Here is a 26,295-nt window from a genome sequence, read left to right on the forward strand (position 1 = left end):
CCAGTTCTTCTCCCATCGAGGAGGATACACACTGGCCAAGCCTAGGGCTCCCACAAAGCCACCACCCCAGACAGGGCCACCTCCCCCCAGTGAAGACTCAGCCCACAAAGCTGAGCTGCTTAAAAGGGACATTCTAACTCCTCTGAATGCCACAGTCCTTTAGTGTTTGGGCTGTCTGACCCACACCTTCCAGATGTGGACAACAGGGGGCCCATCTTCAACAGGCATTAAAATCATGTTTTTTCACCCTCCCAGGAAAGTTGGGGGTGGTGAGGGGGGGTTGGGCGGCGGGGGAACAGGCCAGCGGCTCAAAGAGACACAGTAACATATTTTATTAAGTTTGCCATACAAAGTCTATGCCAAAGGAAAGAACATCAGAACTGGAGAGGCCCATGGAGACCATCCGGACCCCTCTTTTTACAAATGAGGAAAGTGAATGAGGAACACCAGAACAGCGTTCTGGACAGCACCGGCCTGTCAGCCCAGTCCTGACACACAGAAACACACAGACGTCGGGCTTCTGATTTTGAGCCAAGTAGAGCCTAAAGACTTGATCCATGTTGACTCTAAATGTTTCTGTGCCCTACAGTACCACATTCTGATGCTTATCTCCTCCTCGAGGCTGCAAGAAGAGCCCTAAAGAAAACATCATGAGTGTCAGGGTCATCCAGAGCCAGAAAAACAGACTGATTGTGGAGCAGAGGGTGCAGAGGGCTGAGGAGAAGAACTCAATCCCACCCAAGAGAGTCCTGATCACCCCTTCCCCCCAAACAACACACACTCAGACCCCAAAGCCTCAGGGCAAATATGCTTGCCTTCCTGAAGTTCAGATCAGGTTTGAAGGAAGAAGGGAAAGAAGGAGGTAGAAGAAAAAGAGAAAAAGATTTACTTCTGAAATCAACAAGTCCAGTGGGAACACATTTTTCCCAGCACGGAGCAAATCCAAACACCACAAGAGAAGGCTGTAAAACTCTGGTATTAAATCAGTTGTGAGATGTAAGGAAAAACACCAATAACTTAGCAAAATAAATACAATGAGAGTTTCACTGAAATTGATGTAACCCAGTGAAAACAGTTTTTAGGCTCTTGAGTCAAGAAGACTGACATGTACCTTGCACTGCATCTTAGAGGAAAACCCTAAGAGATGCCGGGAGCCTTCCCAGCAGAGAGAAGTCACACAGAACTACCTGCGGCCCTACAGAATCTTTCCACTAAAAGCTACTCCCGGAATGTACATTTCCTTCTCCCAGGAAGACAAGGCTGGCCAGTCAAAGCCAAGGCTCGCTGGCTCTGCCCAGGCCATGGCAGGCCGCCCTATGTCTGTCCGTAGGAGGCCCGGGTCAGCAGGGGCTGAGGGCGGAGCGAGTGGGAAAACAAACATGTTGCGAAGAACTGAGCAGTGTTTGTGGAGGGAACTTCATTCCCCCGGGCCGCCCTCCCATCACTGTGGACAGCGCTGCCTCCGGCATCGCCAGGTGAGTCTCCCGACCCAGTGATGGCCTGGACTCTGGGCCAGCTGAGCTCCAGTCTACAGGAGAAGGGAGACTCTGCTACAGAGAAAAACAGTAACTACAGGAATAAGGATACCGCCCTGGCTCTTGCTGGCCGGTTAACGTCCTCCAGAGGGCTGCAGTGTCCAGAGGAGGTGTTCATCCTCTGTCTGCCCAGCAGACGGGGGACAGGAGTTTGGGAAGAGTGGGACGCATGAACCGCCCAGCCCTGAGTGCAGCCCGGGAGCGGTCAGGAAGTCGAAGTCAGGGCGAAGAGCCTGCGGGGCTGGCGGGCTTCTCCGCAGGCGAGAGGTAGCACCAAGAGCAGCATCCGGCTCCTCCTGCTCATGTTTCCACCACTCGGATAAGAGGCAGGGGCTTATCAGGGCTGGGGGGCTTGGATATCCTCACGCTGAAAGAAAGGCGGAAACACTGAGTGCTTTGCCACCCGCCCCGCACGCGGCTGCCTCCCGCATCGGCCCCCCGCATCCACACTTCGAAACAGTGACTGTCAGCAGCGTCTAAGAGAAGATACGGGGGGGTGGGCATGCGCTGCTGCCTGGGGGGCAGGGGTGATGGAAACACAGGGACTGAGAAGCGGGTCTAGCTGTGAGTCTTGACTTTTTTCAAAGTCTGGGACCTTTTTGTGAGTCTCTTGGAAACAAAAGGCCCTCTCTCTAGAAATACACACTTGCTACACCTTCACGATTTTCGCAAACAATTGCAGGGTGTCCATCTGTGTCCGGAGGCTGTTCGTGGGCCTCCTTGGGGTTGTGCTATCAGGCTCTACTCTGACCTGGTTAGAAAATGGTTCAGGCGGAGAACAGGTCAGATTAGAGACTGTGAGCGTAAGCGGGATTTAAAAGAGCCTTGCCCTTGCCTCAGCAGTAAAGCTTTCCTTCCCACAGCTCTGTCCCTCTTCCCTCACTTCTCACCCAGGCCCCAGCACAGGCACGCCCCCCTGCTCACCTGCCCAGGTTCTCAGTCTTGGTCCAGGTCTGGGTGCTAAAGTGGCCATGACTGATCTGCTTTTCTATCAGGTGTTCCATCCGGTCATGCATCTCTAAATTCTGTAATACAAGTTGTGGGATCAGAGTTGGCCATTTGTGACATTTAACTAGCTCATTCTGCAGCACCTGTTTGTGCTGCAGTCACCAGCACCCCTACCATGCGTGCCACCACCAGGGTGCCCTCTCCCCCCACCCCTCATCTTCACCACTCCCGACCACCCTCTTCCTCCAGTTGTCGCTCCCGCCTCCTCCCCTCAAGAACTGTGTGCAACACTGATCCTTCCCTGCTGTCCTCCCCAGCTCTCAGCAAAGGCAGAAATTAGACTAAGAAGAACTCGTGAGCTGATCGAGGCCATCACCTTAGCCGTGGAGAAGACAAGACCCCTCCTACAGAACGCCTCCCCCTTCACAGCCCAGCTCCACTGTCACCTCCTCTGCTAAGCCCATGGCACGTTGGCTCACACGGGGACGATGTGCCCCTTTAGAGTGGGGACAGGTTTTACCACCGTAACTCCCTGAAGGTTCTCAGAAAACACTGACTCAACTGAACTGCATGTCAAAAATCATCCCAGATACTCACTTCCCAGCAGCAGCCAGACAGGACGAAGACCCCTCCAGAATCTCTCCCTCCCTATGTACAGTCCTGTCTTCAAGAGCCTGCTCCCTCCCCAGGGCTGCCCAGTGCACACACCTCTGCTTCCAGGTAGGCGATTTTCTCCTTGAGCTCCTGGATGGTGCTGTCCTTTGACTGGACCACAGCTTTTGAATTCTGGAGCTACAAAGATGTGGGAGACAACTGGGTTCATTTTGAAATGACTCAGTACACACTCATCGAACTTCACCCTGCTGCCGGGGAGCCAGCGGAAACATAAGGCAGACTTTTGTACCTCTTACACAACTTGCTTAGCTTTTCTAGAAAAGCCTCATTTCAGTCAATATTGAGCTCTTGATTATCCCAGGCGTGAGGGGAGGGGTTGTGAGAACATCACCCTGATGATCCAAAATCATGGATGGCTCAAAACCCATTCCATTTGATGTTAGGAAATACAAATTATTTATTCATTCAAGAAATATTTGTTGGGGCACCTGGGTGGCTCAGTTGGTTGGGCATCTGCCTTTGGCTCAGGTCATGATCTCAGGGGCCTGGGATTAAGCCCCGTGTCGGGCTCCCTTCTCAGCGGGGAGCCTGCTTCTCCCTCTCCCTCTGTCCCTCCCCTGTGCTCTCGCTCTCAAATAAATAAATAAAAATCTAAAAAAAGAAAAGAAAAATATTTGTTGAGTGCTTACTATGTGACAGGCTCTGTTCTAGACGCTGGGAAATAGCAGTGAACCAAACAGAAAAATCCTAGTAGTCATGGAGCTGACATGCAGCAAATATACCCTCCCAGTTAGGGGGTTTTAAGTTCTCAAGACAATTCTGCAAAATGCCATATCCTGAGTATGCTACCCGAAAGCTCAGGTGGGGAAAGGCAGAAGAACTGCCGTGAGGTACAAAGGTTGATAATCTGCACACAGATAAGTGAGTTTATTGTGACTTCATTATTCATTTACCAGCACTGTTCAAAGTGTAAGAGAGACTAACCTTTTCCTTCTTTTCCCACTGGAAAGCAAAGACAAATGACTAAAACCATAGGGGAAAGATGGGAGAAAAGCAAATCCTAATCACCTAAACCTAGTAATTGGTAGCCATAAATGTTTTAATATAAGGAATATAAGCCAAGCTCCCCAAGAGAGTGAACAGCAAAAGCATGGACTTGACAGGAAAACAGGGCTGGGCTCCATGTGGCGACTTCCCAAGAGGGCAGGTGACGCGTGGTAACACGGGCCCTGTTTACCTGCTCTATCATTTGCCGCACTTTCCGCTGCTGGCTCTTCAGCATGTCATCCAAGTGGTGGATCTTCTCCCGCAACCCAGCCACTTCCTTTTCCAGACTGGCAGCCCTGGGCATTAAGACCAGAAAGCTGAGGTGAGGGGAAAAGATGCCTTCTCCCCCAGTCACAGGAAGAACCTTGGGCTTGGGGGCTTCCACGAACTGGATCCCCTCTGCCTGATGCCCCAGTGGTCTGCCATGAGGCGGAGGTGCTCCGGACACCTTGGAACAGCACAGTGGAAGCCTCACTAGAGATCAGCTAGTCTGAACAAGGACACTGCAGCTCAGAGAGGTAAGAATGGATAAGTCATTCTGGAATGCTCTAGAAGGTACAACTAGAACCAATAAATAGATGTCCAGGGAAGCAGTCCTTATGCTAACACAGGACAGACTTTCTCAGCATCAAAGCTATCAGAACGTGGACTGCCTCAGCTGTGATGAACTCCTCATTCCTGGAAAGATTCAAGTGGGAGCTGGGAGTTTAATACCCAATGCCATCAAACTGTTGGAAAGGACTCTATGTCAAAGGGAGATAAGATTTACAGGTCCTTAAAGCCTCTTCACACAGGTGTGTTCCTATGTCTCCTGATTGCCAGACACTGCTATATCCTCTGCATCTTCTAAACTGGGCCAAGATCCCCAGAGGTCCAGTGACTGGGCAGGGTGTCCAATTCAGACCTCTGAAGGACCGCCGGTGCCCATCACTCTCCACTCCTGCCTGGCGAAGCAGACAGGTGCCGTTGGAAGGGCAGCGCTCCCGGTGAGGGTGGAGGCAGGGTACAATGCAATCTGAGCCCCAACATCCTCCTTAAGCCTCAAACAATCTGAGAGTCCACCCTCAGCTCTCCAGTGCCCTATTGCTCAGTCTCCTTTTATTTAGAAAATTAACGTTTATGGTGCATAGCCATTGCCTGCCATTCCCAAGCCTCCATTTTGGATTATCTGGGTCTTCTTTTGTTTCTCCTGCTGCTTCCTCTCAGTCATCTGCCCATGAGCACCACTGCTGAGAAAGAAGGAGTGCTGAGTAATTTAAAACAATTCCATGATGAGGTCAAGCCCAAAAGGAGGTGACAATAAAATGTCTGCATGTCTCACGCCTAGACTGAGGTTATCCCAAAGGAGAGAAGATGCCCCCCACCGACTGCAGGGTCCAAGGGGGCAAGGATCATGTCTGTTGGGGCGGCTGAGTGGCTCAGTTGGTTAAGCGTCTGCCTTCGGCTCAGGTCATGACCCCAGGGTCCTGAGATCGAGCCCCACATCGGGCCTCCTTCTGCTCAGCGGGGAGCCTGCTTCTCCCTCTCCCTCAGCTACTCCCCCTGATTGTGTTCTCTCATGCTCTATCTCTGTCAAATAAATAAATAAAGTCTTTAAAAAAAAAAAGGATCATGTCTGTTAATCTTGGAATGCCTTAGAAGGCCCTCCAGGTGACGTCCGTTGAACTTAACAAGATCCAACTTATACCACAGAGGGCAGGCCCAGTATGCTGGTGTTAACTTTGATTTACCATTTGAGGCCTTATTTATTAGAAGCCAGCAGCATAAACAATTTCCCAAATCTTAAAGGTCCAAAATGGCCTGCTCTTTGTTCTGCAGGTTTCACTGGTAGGGCCTCTGATCTCTGATCAGACGGAATCTGTGAAAACCCTGGGGTGGAAAGGACCCCAGAGACCCCCTGCATGTCACTGCTGACGGCTGGCTCTCAGGTACGGCAGCTTCAAGTGACAGGAAGTTCAGAATCTCTTCATGAAGCTGCTCACTGTATTTTTCAAAGCATGACTTGTGAGGAAGTTATTTGATTTACCCTCAAATAATTTATAGTCGGCCTTTGTGTTTGGGGGAGGAAACTGCGGTGCAATACTACTACCACAGCCACATCCGGCATGCCACAGCGGCAGGTACTTTACCGACTCTCACTTGACCTTGGCTCTAACACCATGCAAGCCTTTTCTTTAGGCTCCATGGAAAATGGCCTCCTCAGAGATGGCAGCCTCCCAAACAGTATCTCCCTGGGCGGGACCCCACCCAGAGCAGCCGCCCAGTGAGTCAGAGCTGGAAGATCTGACCTCAGCTCCAGCTTCCTCCCCAGGCCTGGCTGCACAGAGCTGCAGGCTGCATGGCCCGCCCTCCCGTCCCTGCACCCCAGCTTCCCGGGGAACGAGGGCCCTTACTTTTCTCGTTCTATTTGGCAGTCCGTGTCCTTGCTCCGAAGTTCCTCCAGGGCTGTTTCCCCTTCCCTAACCTTCACCAGTAAGGCCTGATGCTCCTGGATGGGCCGAAGGGAAGAAAATCTAGGTTAAGGAGGTGGCAAGGGTTTCTGTGTTTGGGGTGAGAGGGGCCTGAGGGCTGGGGCTCAGCCCCTATTGGGTCTGGGACATCTGCCAATGAGCAGCAGGCCAAGCTGGTTTGCTAGGGCGCCCTCCCCTGTCAGGGATAACCCTTCCCACCCTCAGCATACAGAAACTTCTCAGCCTCACCCAGCTATCTGGACAGAGAGCCTGGCCCTGCATTATCCAGGCCCACCTGCCGGCTATGGCTGCTGGTCCCCCCCGGGAAACCAGGCCCAGTGGCTCCTTAAGAGCAGTCTTGTCTTGTCTTTTTTCTTTTCTTTTAAGCACACTTCAAAAGCCCATAAAGGGCAGCTCTACGAGAACCCAACTGAAATGGAAATGGGTTCAACTCTAGTTAGCAAGGGCTGAGCTTAGCTGAGAGAAAGACCTCTTGTTCCTTAAAGGCTAAAAGGTTCTCGAAGGTATTTGCTGAGGAAGCCGTGAAGTGTGTTTTTCTGGAGCTGCTCAGAAAAGCAGACTACCATGGTCTCAGTCAATCCCAGAACCAGCCCCTGCTCCCCCACAGCCCCCAGCCCAGGAGTGAGGCCCTGAAGGCAGGACTCCAACAATTACCGCCTGCATGCCTAGCAAGCGCTTCTGGAGCTCTCCCACATCTGCCTCCTTCTGCTCCACTCTGTCCTCCGCTCTCTGAAGGGCCACTTGACTCTGTTCTGCTTCTCTCTGGTACCGGCTGAGTGTGACCTAAGACAGGATGGGGATGGGTGAAGGGGATGGAGGGGAAAGAGCAAACATGGATAAAAACCTTAGGAGAGAACCCAGGACCCTGGGAGCAGTGATGGGAGAAGGGAGGCACCCCTCTCTTTCCCATTCACGGTTCTAGGACAACTTGGGAAACTAGCAGGTATCTCCATTTCCAGCAGGTATCTCCATTTCCAGGGTTCACATAGTTGATCAAGTTCTACTTTATTTTTTTTTAAGATTTATTTATTTATTTGAGGGAGAAGGTGCGAGGAGTAAGGGTGGGGGTGGTGGGGAGCGATAGAAGGAGAGGGAGAGAAAGTCTTAAGCAGACTTCGCACTGAGCGTAGAGCCGGACACGGGGCTCAATCTCACAGCCCTGAGATCACGACCTGAGCTGAAACCAAGTCAGACACTTAACTGACTGCACCACCCAGACACCCTGATCAAGCTCTACTCTAGAGTGACATCTGGAACCCAGAAGCGCCTTCCAGATGGCGGACTTCTTCAACATCCCCCCAAGGCGGCCAGCGCCACCCAAGCTTAACCCAGTGCTGTGGCTTTCCTACAAATGCAAATGCAAAGAATCCAGGGGAGCACATCTCCACATCCTTCCTTCTGTGTCCCCACTCTTCCTCACCCTCACATCAAGCAATATTGCAGCCTGCATATAAAGGCCAAAATGGCCTCTGGAAGGGCTACTAAGCACCAGAAGAACTGCTCCATTTCCAAGACGATAAGCCAATCTGGGAAGGATAGAAGCAGAACTGCAGAATGAAAAATTAAGGAAGAACTTGCCTCCCTTCTTCCCACATGCCAACTTCAGGTCTCAGCTTAGATACCCTTCCTTCCAGAAGCCTCCATGCCCGGTGAGGAGTCCTTCCACTATGTGGCCTTCCTTCTTACAGCACCAAATGGGTTTTGCCCAGTCACTTGTGTGCGCTCCCCAGTGGGCCATCAGCAGGGGCCTTGAGCTCAGCACAGCACCTAGCACACAGTTAATGCTCGCTAACGTCATGAGTGGAATTGGTATTCATCTAGTCCGATCCTCTCCTTTTGCAACTAAAGGTCAACTGATCTCTCCAAGGTACACAGCTAGGGAATAACAGAGCCAATGCTAGAACACAGTGCCTTCATCATCCATCTCAGTTCTTCCCAGCTACCCCACACCGACTCCCCAGTCAGTTACTGAAAAAGAATCCATGGAACCTCTCAAAAGTTCATGCAGCCCGAGGAAAACAGAACACCAAAGAAGCCAGTTTGTCTGACTCCTCCCAAAGTCAGAATCAGGGAAGAGAAAGCACAGCACAGGATGATGTGTGATGGGACATGTCCATGCTGCACACCAGCGCTGTGCAGAGCAGACTCTCCGCGAACCCTTCCTGAGAGCAGGCTGCTGCTGGGAGAACGGAAAACCCATGCTTACTGGCAGGTTGTTTTCACGGTAATTGACAATCTTGCCCTCACTACCCCCTGGCTCAGAAAAGTAGATCAGAGAGTCTCATTCACTAGCAAAGACCAAGAAAAGCCTCTGAAGGTCCCATATTAGCCTGGAACAGGCCAGCCCCATGGACAGGAACGTAAAAACGAAACTTCTCATTTCTGTACCTAACACTGCATCCAGGTTGATGTGTACTCAGAGCACAGCGTTAATGGGCCACGGGCTGTCCCCACACTCTGCTGTTGGGATCACAAGGGAAAAATACATACTCCTCTGCCACATCTGTCCTTGTTGCTCCAGTCGGCAGTGCCCTGAAGGAACCTCTTAGTCATAAAAGGGTGTGCCAACCTACTCCAACAGTGGAAACAGCACCTCTGATTGCAGGCAGGTGCTACTTACCAAGGGCAGCCCCTTCTTAGAAACTGTGGGAGGGTGGCTACACCTTGTCAGGGACCTTCCGGCCTTAGGCTTTCATTCTGGACCCTTTTGTCCAAGCACTGAAACCCAGAGTGAGCAGACCCCTCCATGGATGGCCAAAACCAACCAGTGCTTCATAATACCTCTCTGTGTAGAAATTTCTTTCCAAAATTCACAGTCTGGTCAGTGCTACAGTCTCAACTGCCCCTTCCTCCTGCTGTGTACCAAGAAGGTAGGGAACAGCTAGTCACCAAAATGATACATCGTCAACCCAATTATCCAAATTGTGGAATCTGAAACAGATGCGGCAACTCCTTTACTGCACAGCTACTTTGTTCTGAGACCAAACTAATTGCAATATCATGCTAAGTCCAAACTACTTAGGATAGGAAAACCCACTTAACTAAATTGATCACTAAGAAAAATATAGGGTATCTTATATTTCTAAAATCGTTCAGAGTAATAAATATACTTACATATCTTACCTCATTCAGTTCACACACCACACTTGTAAGGTGTACTTAAAATGACCCATTTTTACATAATTTAGAACTGATACTTAGGTTAAATTACTTGCTCAAATAATTGGTCATCTCTAAAGGCAATTGACTATCCCTGTGCCTGCTTCCTCCCCCTCAATATCCCTCTCAAAAATTCTCTCTCTTAGTCCCATGGAAGAGAAGCATTCAGTCTTCTTCCTACCACCAGCTCCTGGCATGCCTGGGCAGGGCATATCCTATCATTACAAATTTATGACACAGAAATACTTTACATGTGGCTGAACAATAGCAGATAACAGATGGTTAATCTCACACAGAAGCCTAGTGTTTTCCTAGTGTACCTCATTTTATACACAAAGAATTTTCTGGAAAGTATGGCAGACCTCACACAGTTTTTAATGGCGGGGGGCTTTCACTCTCTACAGACTTTTGTACTTCTTTAATCTTCCACAATAATTTAGTATTACTTTTGTAACAATAATTGAAATACTCATTCAAGATCACAAAGCTCTGCATAGTAAAATCAAGACTTGACTTCAAGTCCTCTGACTCCATGGGCACAGATCTTTCTACAACCACACTGTTCCACCCACTCAACTAGTCCACACTTAAGAGGTACCCACCTTATATCAGGCGTTATGCCAGACATGGGGATGTGGGGTGACCTTGACAGCAATAGTCCCTGCCTGCATGGTGCCTAGAGCCCAGTAATTCTTACTGTGGTAAGAGTAATGCCCCCTGAGTTACTTGCTATCCCAGACCAGCACTACCACTCAACTTCAGTAGAGAACCAAGTGCCAACCTTTAAACCATGGGCTAGCCTTGAACAGCAAAAACGATACATGTCCAGGAATGTGAAAAGCAGACAGGAAAATGCCCAGGCCTCAAAGCCTAGCCTCTCCAGTTGATGGCACACAGCCAGAAAGACATGAAGTCCATGCTAAGTCACTGGCACCTATATCCAGCAGCCTAACCCTTGGGGTACCTTCTCCTCAAATCCCAAATCTCACCTCAAAAGCCACACGGTCGGACTGGTGCTGCCGCTCAGTCTCCTGCAGCTTGACAAGCAGGTCCCGCACGGTCTTCCTCAAGCTCTCGACATCTTCGTTTATATAGGCATCTACCTATAGTCAGAACAGGGAAGAGAAGGTGAAGGCCCTGTGTTTGTATAAGAAAAGGTCCCCCTTGGGGCGCCTGGGTGGCTCAGTCGGTTAAGCATCTGCCTTCAGCTCAGGTCATGATCCCAGAGTCCTGGGATCGAGCCCCGCATCGGGCTCCCAGCTCAGCAGAAAGCCTGCTTCTCCCTCTCCCACTCCCCCTGCTTGTGTTCCCTCTCGCTCTCTCTCTCTCTGTCAAATAAGTAAATAAAATCTTTTTAAAAAATTACCATTAAAAAAAAAAAGAGAGAGAGGGTCCCCTGCAACACACACTTGGGCCCTCTTGTCCAGACCACCTTCACATCACTCAGGGGGAGAGTTAGCGTTGGGCACCCAGGTGCTCTCAGTTATTCACGTGAAAACACTCTTTCTTCATATCCTAAGGAACTCAACTAGCCTCAAATCGCTGAATGATTTTAGGACACACTCAGTAATTTTTATACAGGTATCAGCTGATTAAGAGGTATGCTTATGCCATCCTCACCTGCAGGTCCTGCTTCCATCAGACTAGAGTTCTCTGAGAGCCGGCACTGTGTTTCCCTTTAGACTACAGTGCCCCAAGGGCAGGGACTGTGCCACACCCACCATGAGGGGTGCATCCGAAAGGCACATCTTTTGGTCTTCTCTGCATCTAGCACAGAGATCAGCATATAGAGGGTTACTGATGGACAGGCATATTTAGAGCAAAAGCACCCATGACTCCAGGAATCTGATTCAATGTGAAAAAAGGTGTCTTCATCGAGGTTACCACGAGTCTCTCCCCAGACACACCCAATGGTGGGTTGGTGGTCAGCGCTGAGCTGGCATGTGGGGTCTTGCCCCCACCTCTGCCGCACAGGTACCAGACATTTCAGTTACCAGCTCCCAGCGAGTCTGACAGAAAAGTCTTTCCCCATCTTGCGCATTAGGAAGCACGGAGCTCAACTGGGAGGCGGGCCACAGGGTCCCAGTCGCTGCACAATCACTGAGTCCAGTGGGCCTTCACTTCTCTATCTGTGAAGCAAGAAGACTCCTTACCATGCCCTGCCTTCCAGGCTGCCTCAAAAGGAAGATAATATCCGGCAGGGCTTAGAGCTTGTGAGAAGAAGCAGCTGAACAAACAGTACCAGGTATGATTATAACCTGTTGCCAACAGCCCATTTGCTAAATATGGTGATTCAGGGGAAGGGAAAAAATTCAAATTGCACATCTAGAGCAAGTGGCTAGAATCATAACATGCCAAACTCTAGCCATCAAGAAGTTATCCAGTCAACTGCCCTAGATCTGTACCTAAGCGGCTGAGCAGGTGAGAATGATTTAAAGGGCTCCTGGAGCATAACTTCTATGTGCTTATTTCAAATGTTCTTATAAGACTATTTAATGACATGGAAAATTTTCATGGTATAATATAAAGAGAAAAAAGGTAGTTGTAAAACTTTGCATGTAGGAGTTAGAAACACATTAGATTTCAGCACAGCAATGTGGGTAGATCCTAAGAACATGGTGTTGGTCAAAAAGGAAAACAAGAGAAATATAGCACAAATTCATTATGAAAATTGAAAACAAAGGCATAGCTAAATCATACACTGAATATATTAGAATGTATACCTTTTGGTTGGGGAGGGGAGAGGCCAAAAAAAAAGAAAAAAGTGAAAGGCCTTTATGAAATCAGAGATGATAATATGCCCTGAATGGTGGGTAGATCTGATTTAGCCAGGCACTCAAGGGCCAGAAATAACAATCCAAAAAACCAAAAAAAAACAAACAAAACCAAAAAACCCACTGAAACAAAAAAAAAACAAACATAAAGAAATGCTATATACAGTATCATCTCAATACTGTAATACATGTTTGCATTTCAAACTGTGGTTTTTTTTCTGGGTAGATTTGAATGACATTTTTTTCTCCTTTCACGTTTCTGTGTTTCTGAATTTCCTAAATCTTCTACGATAAGCATATCTTATTACATAATCACAAAAAATCTAATGACAGAGGGCTTTTTTTTTTTTACAAGTATAGCATGTTTATTTGTCAATCATACCTCAATAAAGCTGGGGGGAAATTTTTTTTCAAAAAAGATAGCCATGATGAGCACTGGGTAGGGGTACATAGGATTGCTGAAGCACTACACTGTACACCTGAAACTGACACTGGATGTTACCTATACTGGAATTTTAAAAAATAAATAAATAAACAAGGACAGCCATGGAAAGAAATACTACTATGTCATTATTCAAAAGAATGTGGTAGATCCACATGTACTAACAGAGAAAGAAGGCTATAAATTTAATAAATTGACAGAAGGCTATCAGTTTAAAAAAACTGAAAAGCACGGAGTATTTATCATGACCCTGCATCTGCGCAAAGTCTGTGTATGTTATACACACGTTATTTATACATATAACTATGGTGTGTACGTATATATTAACACATATACAAACATACATGCATGTAGTGTTTAGATACGGTGGTCTGTGTATAGAAAAATAAACTAGCAGGGTGCGTGGCGGGCTCAGTCACAAGAGCATGAGACTTGATTTCTGGGTCGTCAGTTCCAGCCCCCTGTTGGGTGTAAAGATTACTTAAAAAGAACAAAAACAAAATCTTTTTTTTTTTTTAAGATTTTATTTATTTGTCAGAAAGAGAGAGAGAGAGCACAAGCAGGGGGAGTGGCAGGCAGAGGGAGAAGCAGGCTCCACACTGAGCAAGAAGCCCCAGGACCCTGGGATCATGACCAGAGCCAAAGGCAGACGCTTAACGGACTGAGACACCCAGGCATCCCAAAAACCAAATCTTTTTTTTTTAAGTTATTTTATTTTATTTTATTTTATTTTATTTTATTTTATTTTATTTTAAGGATTTTATTTATTCATTTGAGACACAGAGATACAGAGAGAGAGAAGAGAAAGCATGAGCAGGGAGAGAGGCAGAGGGAGAGGGAGAAGCAGGCTCCCTGCTGAGCCAGGAGCCCAATGTGGGGCTCGATCCCAGGACCCTGGGATCATGACCCAAGCCGAAGGCAGATGCTTAACCATCTGAGCCACCCAGGCCCCCCCAAAAACCAAATCTTAAAAAAAAAAATAGAAAAGATGGGGCGCCTGGGTGGCCTAGTCGTTAAGCGTCTGCCTTCAGCTCAGGTCATGATCCCAGGGTCCTGGGATCGAGCCCCACATCGGGCTTCCTGCTCGGCGGGAAGCCTGCTTCTCCCTCTCCCACTGCCCCTGCTTGTGTTCCCTCTCTGGCTATCTTTCTCTCTGTCAAATAAAGAAAATCTTTAAAAAAAAGAAAAGAAAAATATGTTAGAACGTTGGTACTCAGCTTTGGCTAGACAGTAGAATGACCTGAAGAGATATTTTTTCTTTTTTCTAAGATTTTATTTTTAAGTAATCTCCACACCCAACGTGGGACTCAAACTCACAACCCCAAGATCAAAAGTTGCATGCTCAGAGTGCCTGGGTGGCTCCATCAGTTAAGCGTCCAATTCTTGATTTCGGCTCAAGTCATGATCTCAGGGTCGTGAGATCGAGCCCCAAGTTGGGCTCCAAGCTGAGTGTGGAGCCTGCTTAAGATTCTCTCTCCCTCTCCCTCTCTCCACTGCCCGCTCAATAAATTATTTAATTAATTAAAACAAAACAAAAGTTGCATGCTCTACCCACTGAGCCAGCCAGGCTCCCCCTGAAGAGCTTTTTAAAGTCCCGATGCCCAGTCCACATCTCAGACCAATTAAATTACAATCTCTGGGGCTGGCACCAGGCTCGTCTCCTTAAGGCTCCCAGGGCCATTCCAATCAGCAGTGAAGGCCAAGAGCACAGCTCTAAAAGGATCCACCCACTTCAATCTGTTCACAGTGGATCCTTTAAAGGAGTGGAACTGGGGAAGGAGAATCTCCGGTTTGTATGTTTCTCCGCTGTTTGAATTTTTACAGCAAATGTTACTCTTATATTTAGTGAGAGAGAAAGAGTAATAACAAGGCGCTAGGGGAGGAGAATATCCTGCCTCCTGGCTATGAAGTAGTTACCACTGTTTTCCCCGTTACCTACCTCAGGTGGGCTGCTATATGGGCTTGTGGAGCTTGGATTTAATCCATTGGGCTTTTCTAACACCACCTGTTCAAAGAAAAATAAAACTGGTAGTTAAAACAGCCCAAAAAACCAACTTTGAAACATTAATCTCCTAAGATCTCAAATCTTAGAATAAAAGAAAGAGGTGGAGAAGATGGAGAAAGAAGAGGAAGGGGAAGTGAAGGAGGAAGAGGAAGAAGAAAAGGAAGGAAGGAAAGTAGGAAGGCAGGTAGGCAGGTAGGTAGGGAAAAAAGACCGAGTGCTCTGTGCAAAATGGAGAGGAGAGGGAGTGGAGAAACGTGTGTGGCCTTGAAAGGAATACTGTAGCCTTGCAGGGAGGATGCAGGGCAGCAGACAGGAAAACATGCAGGCTGACTCCTGGAAGCCCAGGGGATACAAGCAGCTGCCTGCCACCAACAGAGAGCTCCCACTGCCCCTCGGGGATCCTGACGAGGTTTGACGAAGCCGAAAGCGAAAGGTGAAGTGGCCTTTGCTGCAATCCTTTCCAACCCAAAGCCTGATTATTCATCATATGGCTGCTGGTCTGTGCAAGCAAGGGCCCTGGACTTTTGGGCCAGTCTCTGAGCACATCAGGCTCTTCAGTCACCCAACAAAGCACCTCCCAGCAGCCAGATGTGAGCTCGGGCAGTGAAAGTCCTACCTTCAGTCACAGCAAAGCGAGTTAGGGGGAATGGCCACACAAGCTTCGGGCATGCTCATGCCAGAGAGGAGCCCTGCCGCCTCTAGCTGCCAGGTCACGGTTTCCCTCAGGAGAATGAGGGCAGGGGCTACTGGAGGAAGACTACCCCCTCTCCGAACCAAATGCAAATAAAGGAGCTATAACTCAGCCTCTAAAGGAGGGTGAAATGGAAGAGACAGGTATGTTCTCCTGAGGTCAGTTCTACCCTCCAATTTTTTTTTTCTTTTTTAGATTTTATTTATTTCAACAGAGAGAGACACAGCGAGAGAGGGAACACAAGCAGGGGGAGTGGGAGAGGGAGAAGCAGGCTTCCCGCGGAGCAGGGAGCCCAACGTGGGGCTCGATCCCAGGACCCTGGGATCATGACCTGAGCCGAAGGCAGACGCCTAATGACTGAGCCACCCACGACGCGCCCCTAGCCTCCAATTTTAGAAAAGCTGAAAAGCAAGATCCCAGGGTTATCCATCCATCTCAAGAAGACCTTGCCTCTAGGTTCAATATGACATTTACTGATGACCTTCTGCATCCCTGACCCTGTGCTGAGTGTGGGGATACACAGACAGGGGTGGGGGTGAACCCTAACCTCGAGGAGCTTCTCGTGCCAGGGCAGAGACCGCTACATACACAAATAACAGACAAGGACCAAGACCTCCAATTCACACCACAGTGTCACCCCAATTTAGTATGATCGACTTATGAGAAGTTTGCATTTATAGGTAATTGTCTGCTAAAGCAGACACTGTGTTGCAAAAAGACTGATTGCAGAATCCTCACAGAGAAGAGGTTTTACCAATAACTTCATGGTAGTTTTATTTACATGAATTCCATTTTTACACAGTGTTTTCGGAACAGGTATACTTCTACATAGGCTGATATGTGTAAATGCAAGTGCCCGCCTGCTGGAGAGCACTGCTAAAGTCGTGAGCACTCTGAGAAGCCAACATTGCCTGTATTCACGCCGTTCCCGGAGAATCCCAGTGCCGAATCACCCACTGCGTGATGTAAACAGGACTACCCGGCACAACCTCTTCCATTGACCATTTCCTATTACCTGTATCTCCTGTCCATGGAGACAATCTCCTGGATCTCTGTCAAGCTTGCTACTTATGTCCTCCCGGAGCTTCTGCAGGCAGTTCCGGGCCTGGGAGGGGAGGGCAAGAAGCCTTAGCTTTGGGAAAAAGGCAAGAGAGCCTACCACCTCACCCAGCTTTGTGCCTATCCCCGACCCATACTCCTATGAGCCAGGTACTGTCCTTAGCACTAGCTGGGGGAAGGAGGGACCCCAGGCAAGTCCCTCCTACACAAACAGGAAACCCTGCCCTGCCGGAGCTAACATTCTTATTGCAGAAACACACAACACAAAAGGCAAACATGTGAAACATGTAATATGTTATTACATGATGACGAGTGCCAAGGAGCCAACAGGAGCCAGGGGGAGTGTCAGGAAAAGCTGGGGAAAAGAGACTGGCAGTTTTAGAGATGATGGCCGGGGTACAGTGCTGGACACATGGTAATCAATAAATATGTGTTGATAAATGGATTAGCTGATTATTGGAAGGGTCGGAAATGATACTTGACTCAAGGGGCCTGGTGGCACTTTGGGTATGAAGGGAGCAGATGGGAGAGAACCAGACCCCACAAAAGAAGGGAGCCAAAAAAATGGGAAGTTGCCTGAGAGGGAGGGATGCCTACCTCTTGGATGTACTGCACCTCACTCTTCAGCTGCTTGATATTCTTCTCATGGATCATCTTATCTCCAGACCTCCCCTTCAAGTATACCTGCAACAAGGAAAACGATACTATTCAGGTAAGGAACCTCCTGGTCAGTTAATGCCACACAGGCAGGCTCATATACTGCTGCTGGGAAGGTCAACTGTTACTGCCTTTCTGTGTGCCAATTCGACGATTCAAATCAGAAGGCTTAGAACTATACTTACTCCTTGACCTATCAAATCTACTTCTGGAAATTTATCCTAAGGAAGTAAATTTAGCCAAACTGGCATAAACACTCACATATATATGTAAATTTATGCAAATGAAGTTGTAAAAAGAGATTTACACATTTTTCTCTATACATGCTTCAATCCTTTACAATTAAGAAAATATTTATTACATGTGTTATAGAACACATACACAATTTAGTAACATATGTTCAGCAAAATATTGTTTACGAATGCAAAAATGGAAATAGGCATAATGTCCCACAATGGGGGATTACTTATATTGTGGTATGTCTATAACAGCATACTATGCAGCCATTAGAATACCAGACATTTACATTTATGGACACAGAAGATGTTATAAACCAACATTAAAGCATTAAAGTGTGGGGGGGGCAAGCAAATTGTAGAACAGAATATATATAATACAATCTAACTTTTGAAAAAATACACATATATAGGAAAATGTCTGAGAGGATACACAATAAAGTAGTAACAACAATGATTACATCGAAAGAATTATGGGGTAGTTTTGCTTTCTTTAAGGACCCTGCAATTACTTTAAATAAGAAAAAGAAATTAATTAAAGGCATTCAGATTGAAAAGAAAGAGGAGGGCGCCTGGGTGGCTCAGTTGGTTAAGCGACTGCCTTCGGCTCAGGTCATGATCCTGGAGTCCCGGGATCGAGTCCCACATCGGGCTCCCTGCTCAGCAGGGAGTCTGCTTCTCCCTCTGACCCTCTTCCCTCTGGTGCTCTCTATCTCTCATTCTCTCTCTCTCAAATAAATAAATAAAATCTTTAAAAAAAAAAAAGAAAAGAAAGAGGAAAAACTACCTCCATTTACAGATGAAGTGATCATTTATATAGAATACCCTAAGGAATCCACTACAAAACTATTAGAGGCTGTAGCAAGTTGTAGGATTTAAGATCAATATACAAAAGGGGCACCTGGGTGGCTCAGTCGTTAAGGTCTGCCTTTGGCTCAGGTCATGATCCCAGGGTCCTGGGATCGAGCCCCACATTGGGCTCCCTGCTCAGCCGGAAGCCTGCTTCTCCCTCCCCCACTCCCCCTGCTTGTGTTCCCTCCCTCGCTGTGTCTCTCTCTCTGTCAAATAAATAAATAAAATCTTTAAAAAAAAAGATCAATATACAAAAAATAACTGTATTTCTATACACTAGCAAGGAAAAATCCAAAATGGAATTTAAAAACAATTCTATTTACAATAGCAACAAAAAGAAAAAATACTATGTGGATGGAGCTAGCGTATATTATGCTAAGTGAAATAAGTCAGAGAAAGACCAATACCATATGATTTCACTCATATGTGGAATTTAAGAAACAAAACAGATGAACATAGAGGAAGAGAAGGAAAAATAAGATAAAAACAGGGAAACAAACCAAAGAGACTCTTAACTCTAGGAAACAAACTGAGGGCTGCTGGAGGGGGGGATAGGGTAACTGGGTGATGGGCATTAAAGAGGGCACTTGATGTAATGAGCACTGGGTGTTATAATATGCAACTGAAGAATCACTAAGTCCTACCCCTGAAACTAATAATACACTGTATGTTAACTAAACTGAATTTAAATAAAAATTTTAAAAAGAAAACATACTTAGAAATAAATTTAACAAAGTTCAAGACTTATATTTTGAAAATTATAGAATATTGTTCAAAAAAATAAAAGAAGGCCTGGGGCACCTGGGTGGCTCAGTTGGTTAAGCAACTGCCTTCGGCTCAGGTCATGATCCTGGAGTCCTGGGATCGAGTCCCACATTGGGCTCCTGGCTCAGCGGGGAGCCTGCTTTTCCCTCTGACCGTCTCCCCTCTCATGCTGTTTCTCTCTCTCTCTCAAATAAATAAATAAATAAAATCTTTAAAAAAATAAATAAAAGAAGGCCTAAAAAAATGAACAAACATCCCATTTTCGTGGATTGGAAAACTTAGTATTGTTAAGATGGTAATACTCCCCAAATTGATCTTCAGTTTCAATATAATTCCTATCGAAATCCAAGCTGGCTTCTTTGCAGAAACTGACAAACTGATCCTAAAATTCATATTCATATGGAAATACAAAGTGCTCTGAATAGCTAAAACAATCCTGAAAAATAACAAAATTACAAATATTAATAAATATTAACAAAGCTACAGTAATCAAGGCAGTGTGGAACTGGCATAAGGAGAAGACCCATAAATCAGTGGAATACAACTGAGAGTCCAGAAACAATAAGAATACAATAAAAATACACTCAACTGATTTTTGACAGGACGCCAAGACAATTCAATGGGGACAGAACAGTCTTTCCAACAAATGATGCTGGTTTAAGTGAAAGAAACCAGACATAAAGGCCACATGTTCTAGGATTCCATTTACGTGAGATGTCTAGAAGAAGCAAATCCACAGAGACAGAGAATAGATTGGTGATTGCCAGGAGCAGGAAAGAGTGACTGAAAATGTTCTGGAATTAACAGTGGTGATGATTGCACAATCCGTAAACATGCTAAAAACCTGAATAAATAAATGGATATCCACATGGAAAAGAATGATACTGGACCTCTTCCTTATACCATACACAAAAATTAACCCAAAATGGATCATAGACCTATTCATAAGAGCTAAAGACATAATTCTTTGAAGAAAACACAGGAATAAATCTTTGTGACCTTGGGTTAGGCAAAACCTTCTTAGATAGGACACCAAAAACACAATAAAAGAAAAAATATATATAAATTGGATTTCATCAAATTGAAAACTTTTGTTTCAAAGGACATCATTAAGAAAGTGAAAAACAAAACAAAACACAGAGTGGGAAAAATTTTTTTTTAAATATTTCCAAGTCAGGGTGGGAGGATGGGTTAGCCCGGTGATGGGTATTAAGGAGGGCACGTTCTGCATGGAGCACTGGGTGTTATGCACAAACAATGAATCATGGAACACTACATCAAAAACTAATGATGTAATGTATGGTGATTAACATAACAATAACATTTTTTTTTAAAGTTACAAAAAATATTTCCAAGTCATATATTGTAAGGGCCTAGTCAGTATCCAGAATATATAAGGAACACTTACATCTCAAAAATTAAAACACAATTGACTTAACAAAAATGATTATTTATAATAATCATGTCCAAACTCTTTTTCGCAAATTTAATTATCATTAAAAGTCTTTTGGACTATTCACTGCTATTTAAAAATTCAAATATAGCGAGGGTAACACCATGGAGAAAGTGTGGCCACATTCATTACTTGTACCTACACATAAACTCTTTAAACACTATTGAATTTTTAAATGGGCAAAGGATTTGAATAAATATTTCTCCAAAGAAGATACACAAATAGGCAATAAGCATATGAAAGCATGTCATCAGGGAAATGCAAATGAAAACCACAAGATATGGCTTCACATGCAATAGGATGGCTATAATCAAAAAGCAGATAATAACAAGTGTTGGTAAGGATATAAAGAAACTGGAACCCTCCTACATTGCTGGTGAGAATATAAAATAGAACAAATGTTTTGAGAAAAACTCTGGTAGTTCCTCAAAAGATTAAATACAGAGTTACCAAATGACCTAGCAATTCCACTCCTAGGTAGATACCAAGAAAACTGAAAACATACGTTCACACAAAAACCTTCACTTGAATATTCATAGTAGCATCATTCATAATAGCCAGACAGTGGAAACAACCCAAATGTTCATCAACTGATGAGTGGGTAACAAAATGTGATATATCCATTCAAGGGAATGTTATTTAACCATTAAAAGGATTAAGTACTGACATATGTTACAACATGGCTGGATCTTGAAACTATTATGCTAAGTGAAAGAAGCCAGACACAAAGGCCACATGTTCTAGGATTCCATTTACGTGAGATGTCTAGAGAAGGCAAACCCACAGAGACAGAGAATAGACTGGTGATTGCCAGGAGCAGGAAAAGAGTGACTGAAAGTGTTCTGGAATTAATAGTGGTGATGATTGCCACAATCTGTGAACATACTCAAAACCTGAATTGTATACTTTAACTGAATCGATTGTATGGTATGTGAATTATGTCTCAAAGAGCTGTTACAAATCTTTGTAACAAAAATCGTTCTATTAAAAAAAAAATAGTAAGTTCCCTAACCACACCTCCCACCTGTCTCCACAACCTCCAGCAGCTAAATATGGATAGTGAGATAGGCACCTAGAAAGGTCATCTCATCCATCCTCGTGCCTACGGCTGAGTTGCACCAAAGTCACTACACACGGACTATGGTCTCCTAGTGTTAATTAAGATCTTTCCAGGAAAATACCCAGGAACTAGCATTACAGGTCTGGTTCCTCCTAGTCAAACCACAGTCAAACCCTGTGGCAAAGTCCAATGCTCCCTCTCACATGCCTGTCAGGAGAAAGAGGGGAGAGAGAAAGAGTGGAGGTGAACAAAGCTTACCTTAATGATCTCCTCATGGCCATCATTGGACTCCACCAGTTCTGAGGCCAGGGAATGACTGGTTGAGCGGCCAGACACCATGGCATAGGTCTTCCTGCCCGCCTGCCAGACAGAGAAAGAGAGAGAGAAATGGCTCAGAAATCATGACAAGCCCAGAACTTCTGCCCCTTGACCAATGCAGAATACCTGCTCCTCAGAAGATGTAAAGGGTTAGTCTGATTGTCCCCGCCAAAAATTCATTTCAGAACCTCTACCAGAAGCCACACAGCAGCAACACCGGACAGGGGAAATTAGCAGAAATTGCAGTTAGTTTTACTTTTAGTGGGGTCTCCCCATCCCCCAAAGCAGTGCACAGCAAGGAGGTCAGGTGGTGTGTCTGAAAGGAGGTGATCCTGAGCGGCAGCACAGATGGTTCCATGCAGCACTGGCATGGGAAGTCAGCAGCAAGGAAGGATAACTGGCTGAGGGAGAGGTCTCACCCCACCAGAAACCTCGATACCTTCTGGGCTAAGTGTTCAAGTTCATCTCCTGTCAGTTCACTCTGTAGAGCCAGCCTGAGAATGTCCACGCTGCCCTAATAATGACAATGACAGCAACAATAACCCCTTACCTTTACGGTCCACGACTGGCACAGGGATACTTTGCCAGCCCTGTGGAGTGGGTCTTATTATCACCACTTAACAGACAGCAAAGCTGAGGTCTGGAGAGGTGACGTTAGCCTGCCTAAGATCAGTCACTCCTGGGTGGCAGGATGTCTCTGGGGCCTCTGACAGTGCTCTGTATACCACACCAGAGACTACACAGCACGCTGCTCCATGAAGCTCCAGAGGGGCTAGCTACCCTGATCCTCGGACTACAGCACATTGCACGCATTCCTGTTTCCCCAGCCTTGAAGAAGGCATCCCCAATCCAGGGTTCCTGCACCTGACAGCCAACCAGGAAGCTACCAATGCACTTTCCAAGACTAGGATATCCTCCTTCTTGAACCAAACTATAGGGCAGTAGTTGAATCCAAACCACCCCCTTTTTTTTTTAATTTACTTATTTAGGGGCGCCTGGGTGGCTCAGTCGGTTAAGTGTCTGCCTTCAGCTAAGGTCATGATCACAGGGTCCTGGGATCAAGCCCCGCATCAGGCTCCCTGCTCAGCGGGAGGCCTGCTTCTCCCTCTCCCACTCCCCCTGCTTGTGTTCCCTCTCTTGCTGTCTCTCTCTGTCAAATAAATAAATCTTTAAAAAAAAAAGATTTACTTATTTATTTGGGAGAGAGAGTTGAGGGGGAGAGAGACACAGGAACTTAAGCAAACTCAGCACTAAGCGTGGAGCCCAGTGCTGGGCTCAGTCTCACCACCTGATCACCTGATCATAACCTGAGCCAAAACCAAGAGTCGGAAGCTTAACTGACTGCGCCACCCAGGTGCCCCCAAGCCCCTATTTTTATAGGCAAGACAATAGGTATCTATCTACAGATGAGTCTAATTTCAAAGGAAGAAGCAGTTTTTCTTTCCTAACTCAAAGGAGGTTTAAAAAACAAACTGGGGCGGGGGGGGCCTGGGTGGCTCAGTTGTTAAGCATCTGCCTTTGGCTCAGGTCATGATCCCAGGGTCCTGGGATCGAGTCCCACATCTGGCTCCCTGCTGGGTGAGCCTGCTTCTCCCTCTCCCTCTGTCTGCCGCTCTGCTCACTTATGCTCTCTCTGTCAAACAAATATATAAAATCTTTTCTAAAAAAATAAAAAATAAAAAACAAAATGAGGGGCAAATAGAACACAGTAAGAGGGAAATCATATGGTAAATGGAAAAAGTAGGTACTGAAGATCTGGGGAGATAACAACACTGAGAGAGGGTCAGCAAGGCAGAGAGGACCAAACCCTGCCATAACCTGTGTTATGTGTAGAGTTGGATGAGAGATTTAGCCACACTGGGCCTCTAGCTTGCACCAGAAAAATAAGGAGTTGGACTAAGTGTCTCTAAGGTTCCTTCCAGCTTTGATACAATGAGAGCATGGAAAGGGAGTATATGCTTCCCCCAGGCAATGATGGGAAGATGCGGGCTGAGCTACCCAAGGATAAAAGTGATCTCTAGGTCCAGGAGTATAAATGCCATCTTACCCTTAACAGGTTTTAAGGAACCCTCCTAACATTCCAAATGTCTGGTGGAAGGAAAGGAGGAAGAAAGAATGTGCCCGACTGAGGGAGCTGGGAGAAGCTTCTCTGGGCAGGGAATAGTCTTTCCTATTCAAGAAAGAGAACTTGGGAGAGAAGAAATCAGTCTCTGTGGTCAGATACTTAACTCTCAGTGTTCTCCTTATAAAATGGCAACACTACCCTCTAACACTACTAGGGTTTTTTTGTTGAAAATTAACTGAAAAGTGTATGGAGGTTGTTCTCTGCCACATAAGAGAGAGGTACTCAAATATTAGCCTCCTCCTACTTCTTGAAATGAACCCAAATTTGGGACAGATGGAAGACACTCCCACATGGCCCTTCAACCTTCCCAATCCTAGTAATGTAGCTGCTTTTACAAAAATACTTAATTCCTACCAAATACAAGTTAGGTCCTTAGTGGGGGCATTTCAGGCCCTCCAGAGCCTGGGTCAACTCACTTCTTCTGTTACTGCTTCTCAAAGCCCCTGGCCCAATACATCCCACCTCAGTGACTTGGCTTTCACCATTTGTCTGAAATGTCCTTTCTTCCCATTTTCACATGGGGCATCTACCAGGCCCTCCAGAATTCACACTGAAATCCACATCTTGCATGACTCTTCCCTACATCCAGTGGGACCATCCCCCCAGCTCCCTCAGCATCACAGGGCCTCCCATGGCACCTGCCCCTCAGTTATTTATGTTCCATGAGGAATTGCCCCTTCTGTTAACTCCTTGTGGGCTGCTGTCTGCCACAGTCCTTTACACGGGTAAGTATTTTCTGAATGTATATGAGTGCTCCATGACATCTAGGTCAAGAGAACATTACACAAGAAAGAAGAGGAAATGATTTCAAAATAGCCAGAGTGGCTGCCAACTCTTTTTACCCCAGGACACAGACAGGCACTTAGGTTAAAATATCTCTCCATACCTGGAGGCAGCTGGGGAAAGCTGGGGCATCCCTCAGCCAAAATAAAGGGGTTATTATTAGCTATTGAAGATCATCAAGTCTGGCTTATTGTATGAACCCAGGCATTCTAACTGAAAAAGCACAGACAAGTAGGCTGGATGGAAGCCTTTGAGAAGTCATCTCACCCATTCATGTTATCAGAATTCCAGGTGGACAGGAGAAAGTAGGCAACTTGCAAAAGTACTCAAAGAAATAATGGCTGAAAACTTTCCAAATTTTGCAAAAGACATAAACCCACAGATTCAATGAGCTGAGCAAATCCAAACAGGATGAGCCCCCAAATCATGCCAAGACACATCATAATTAAACTTCTGATAACTAAAGACAAAGAAAAAAATCTTTTCAAGTCAGAGAAAAAAATGACACCTTACTTATAAGGGGAAAACACTCTGAATAAAAAGGAGATTTTTCATCAGAAACCAGGAGAAAATGGCACACTATTTTCAAGTACTGAAAAACACCTCTTAATCAACAATCCTATGACCAAAAAATCTTCTTCAGGAATGAGGGGGAAATCAAGATGTTCTCAGGTAAAGGAAAACTAAGAGAATTTGTTACCAATATAGCTACACTAAAAGAATGGCTGTAGGGGAATCTGGGTGGCTCAGATAGTTAAGTGTCTGACTATTTATCTTGCCTCAGGTCATGATCTCAGGGTCGTGAGATCAAGTCCCACATTGGACTCTGTGCTCAGCGTGAAGTCTGCTTGTCCCTCTCCTTCTGTTCCTCCCCCCACTCTTGCACTCTCTCTCTGGAATAAATAATAAAATCTTTTTTAAAAAGTGGGGCACCTGGGTGGCTCAGTCAGTTAGGCAGCTGGCTCTTGATTTCGGCTCAGGGCATGATCTCGAGGTCCTGGGATGCAGCCCTGTGTGGGCTCGGCATCCCATGACGGGCTCTGCACTCAGCACAGAGTCTGCTTGGGATTCTCTCCCTCCCCCTTTGCCCTTCCCCTCCTCGAGAGCTCTCTCTCCCTTTATCTCTTTAAAAAAAAATGTCTGTAAAAGGTCTTCAAACAGAAAGGAAACAATACAAAAGAAACTTTGGAACATGAGAAAGACAGAAACAACATGAATAGCAAAAACATCATTAAATACAATAGGTTTTCCCTCTCTTCTTGGGCTTTCTAAAATACGTTTGATGGGTGAAGATAAAATT

At 46.1% G+C, this 26,295-nt stretch overlaps 1 protein-coding gene across 2 annotated transcripts in view; it reads right to left on the minus strand.

The window, feature by feature from the left end:
- Positions 1–320: 320 nt before the first annotated feature.
- TUFT1 (tuftelin 1) overlaps positions 321–26,295 on the minus strand; it is a 44,217-nt gene continuing 18,242 nt past the window's right edge. The window contains exons 2-12 of one of the 2 annotated variants that reach the window (XM_028088401.1): positions 22,028–22,129; positions 17,344–17,430; positions 16,703–16,792; positions 14,931–14,996; positions 10,765–10,878; positions 7,271–7,399; positions 6,539–6,633; positions 4,336–4,441; positions 3,192–3,275; positions 2,460–2,560; positions 321–1,902 (exon numbers count right to left, since the gene is read on the minus strand). In XM_028088401.1, the coding sequence (XP_027944202.1) occupies positions 1,836–1,902; positions 2,460–2,560; positions 3,192–3,275; positions 4,336–4,441; positions 6,539–6,633; positions 7,271–7,399; positions 10,765–10,878; positions 14,931–14,996; positions 16,703–16,792; positions 17,344–17,430; positions 22,028–22,129 (1,041 nt within the window). In that variant the 3' untranslated portion in view covers positions 321–1,835. Of the gene's footprint in view, positions 1,903–2,459; positions 2,561–3,191; positions 3,276–4,335; positions 4,442–6,538; positions 6,634–7,270; positions 7,400–10,764; positions 10,879–14,926; positions 14,997–16,702; positions 16,793–17,343; positions 17,431–22,027; positions 22,130–26,295 lie in introns of both variants that reach the window. The other variant, XM_088022908.1, reaches the window with a different exon arrangement.

The sequence above is a fragment of the Eumetopias jubatus genome, unplaced genomic scaffold (genome assembly GCF_037043125.1).
Source record: "Eumetopias jubatus isolate StellerSeaLion01/CBP00866 unplaced genomic scaffold, mEumJub1_p1.0 scaffold_4, whole genome shotgun sequence".
Lineage (NCBI taxonomy): Eukaryota > Metazoa > Chordata > Mammalia > Carnivora > Otariidae > Eumetopias > Eumetopias jubatus.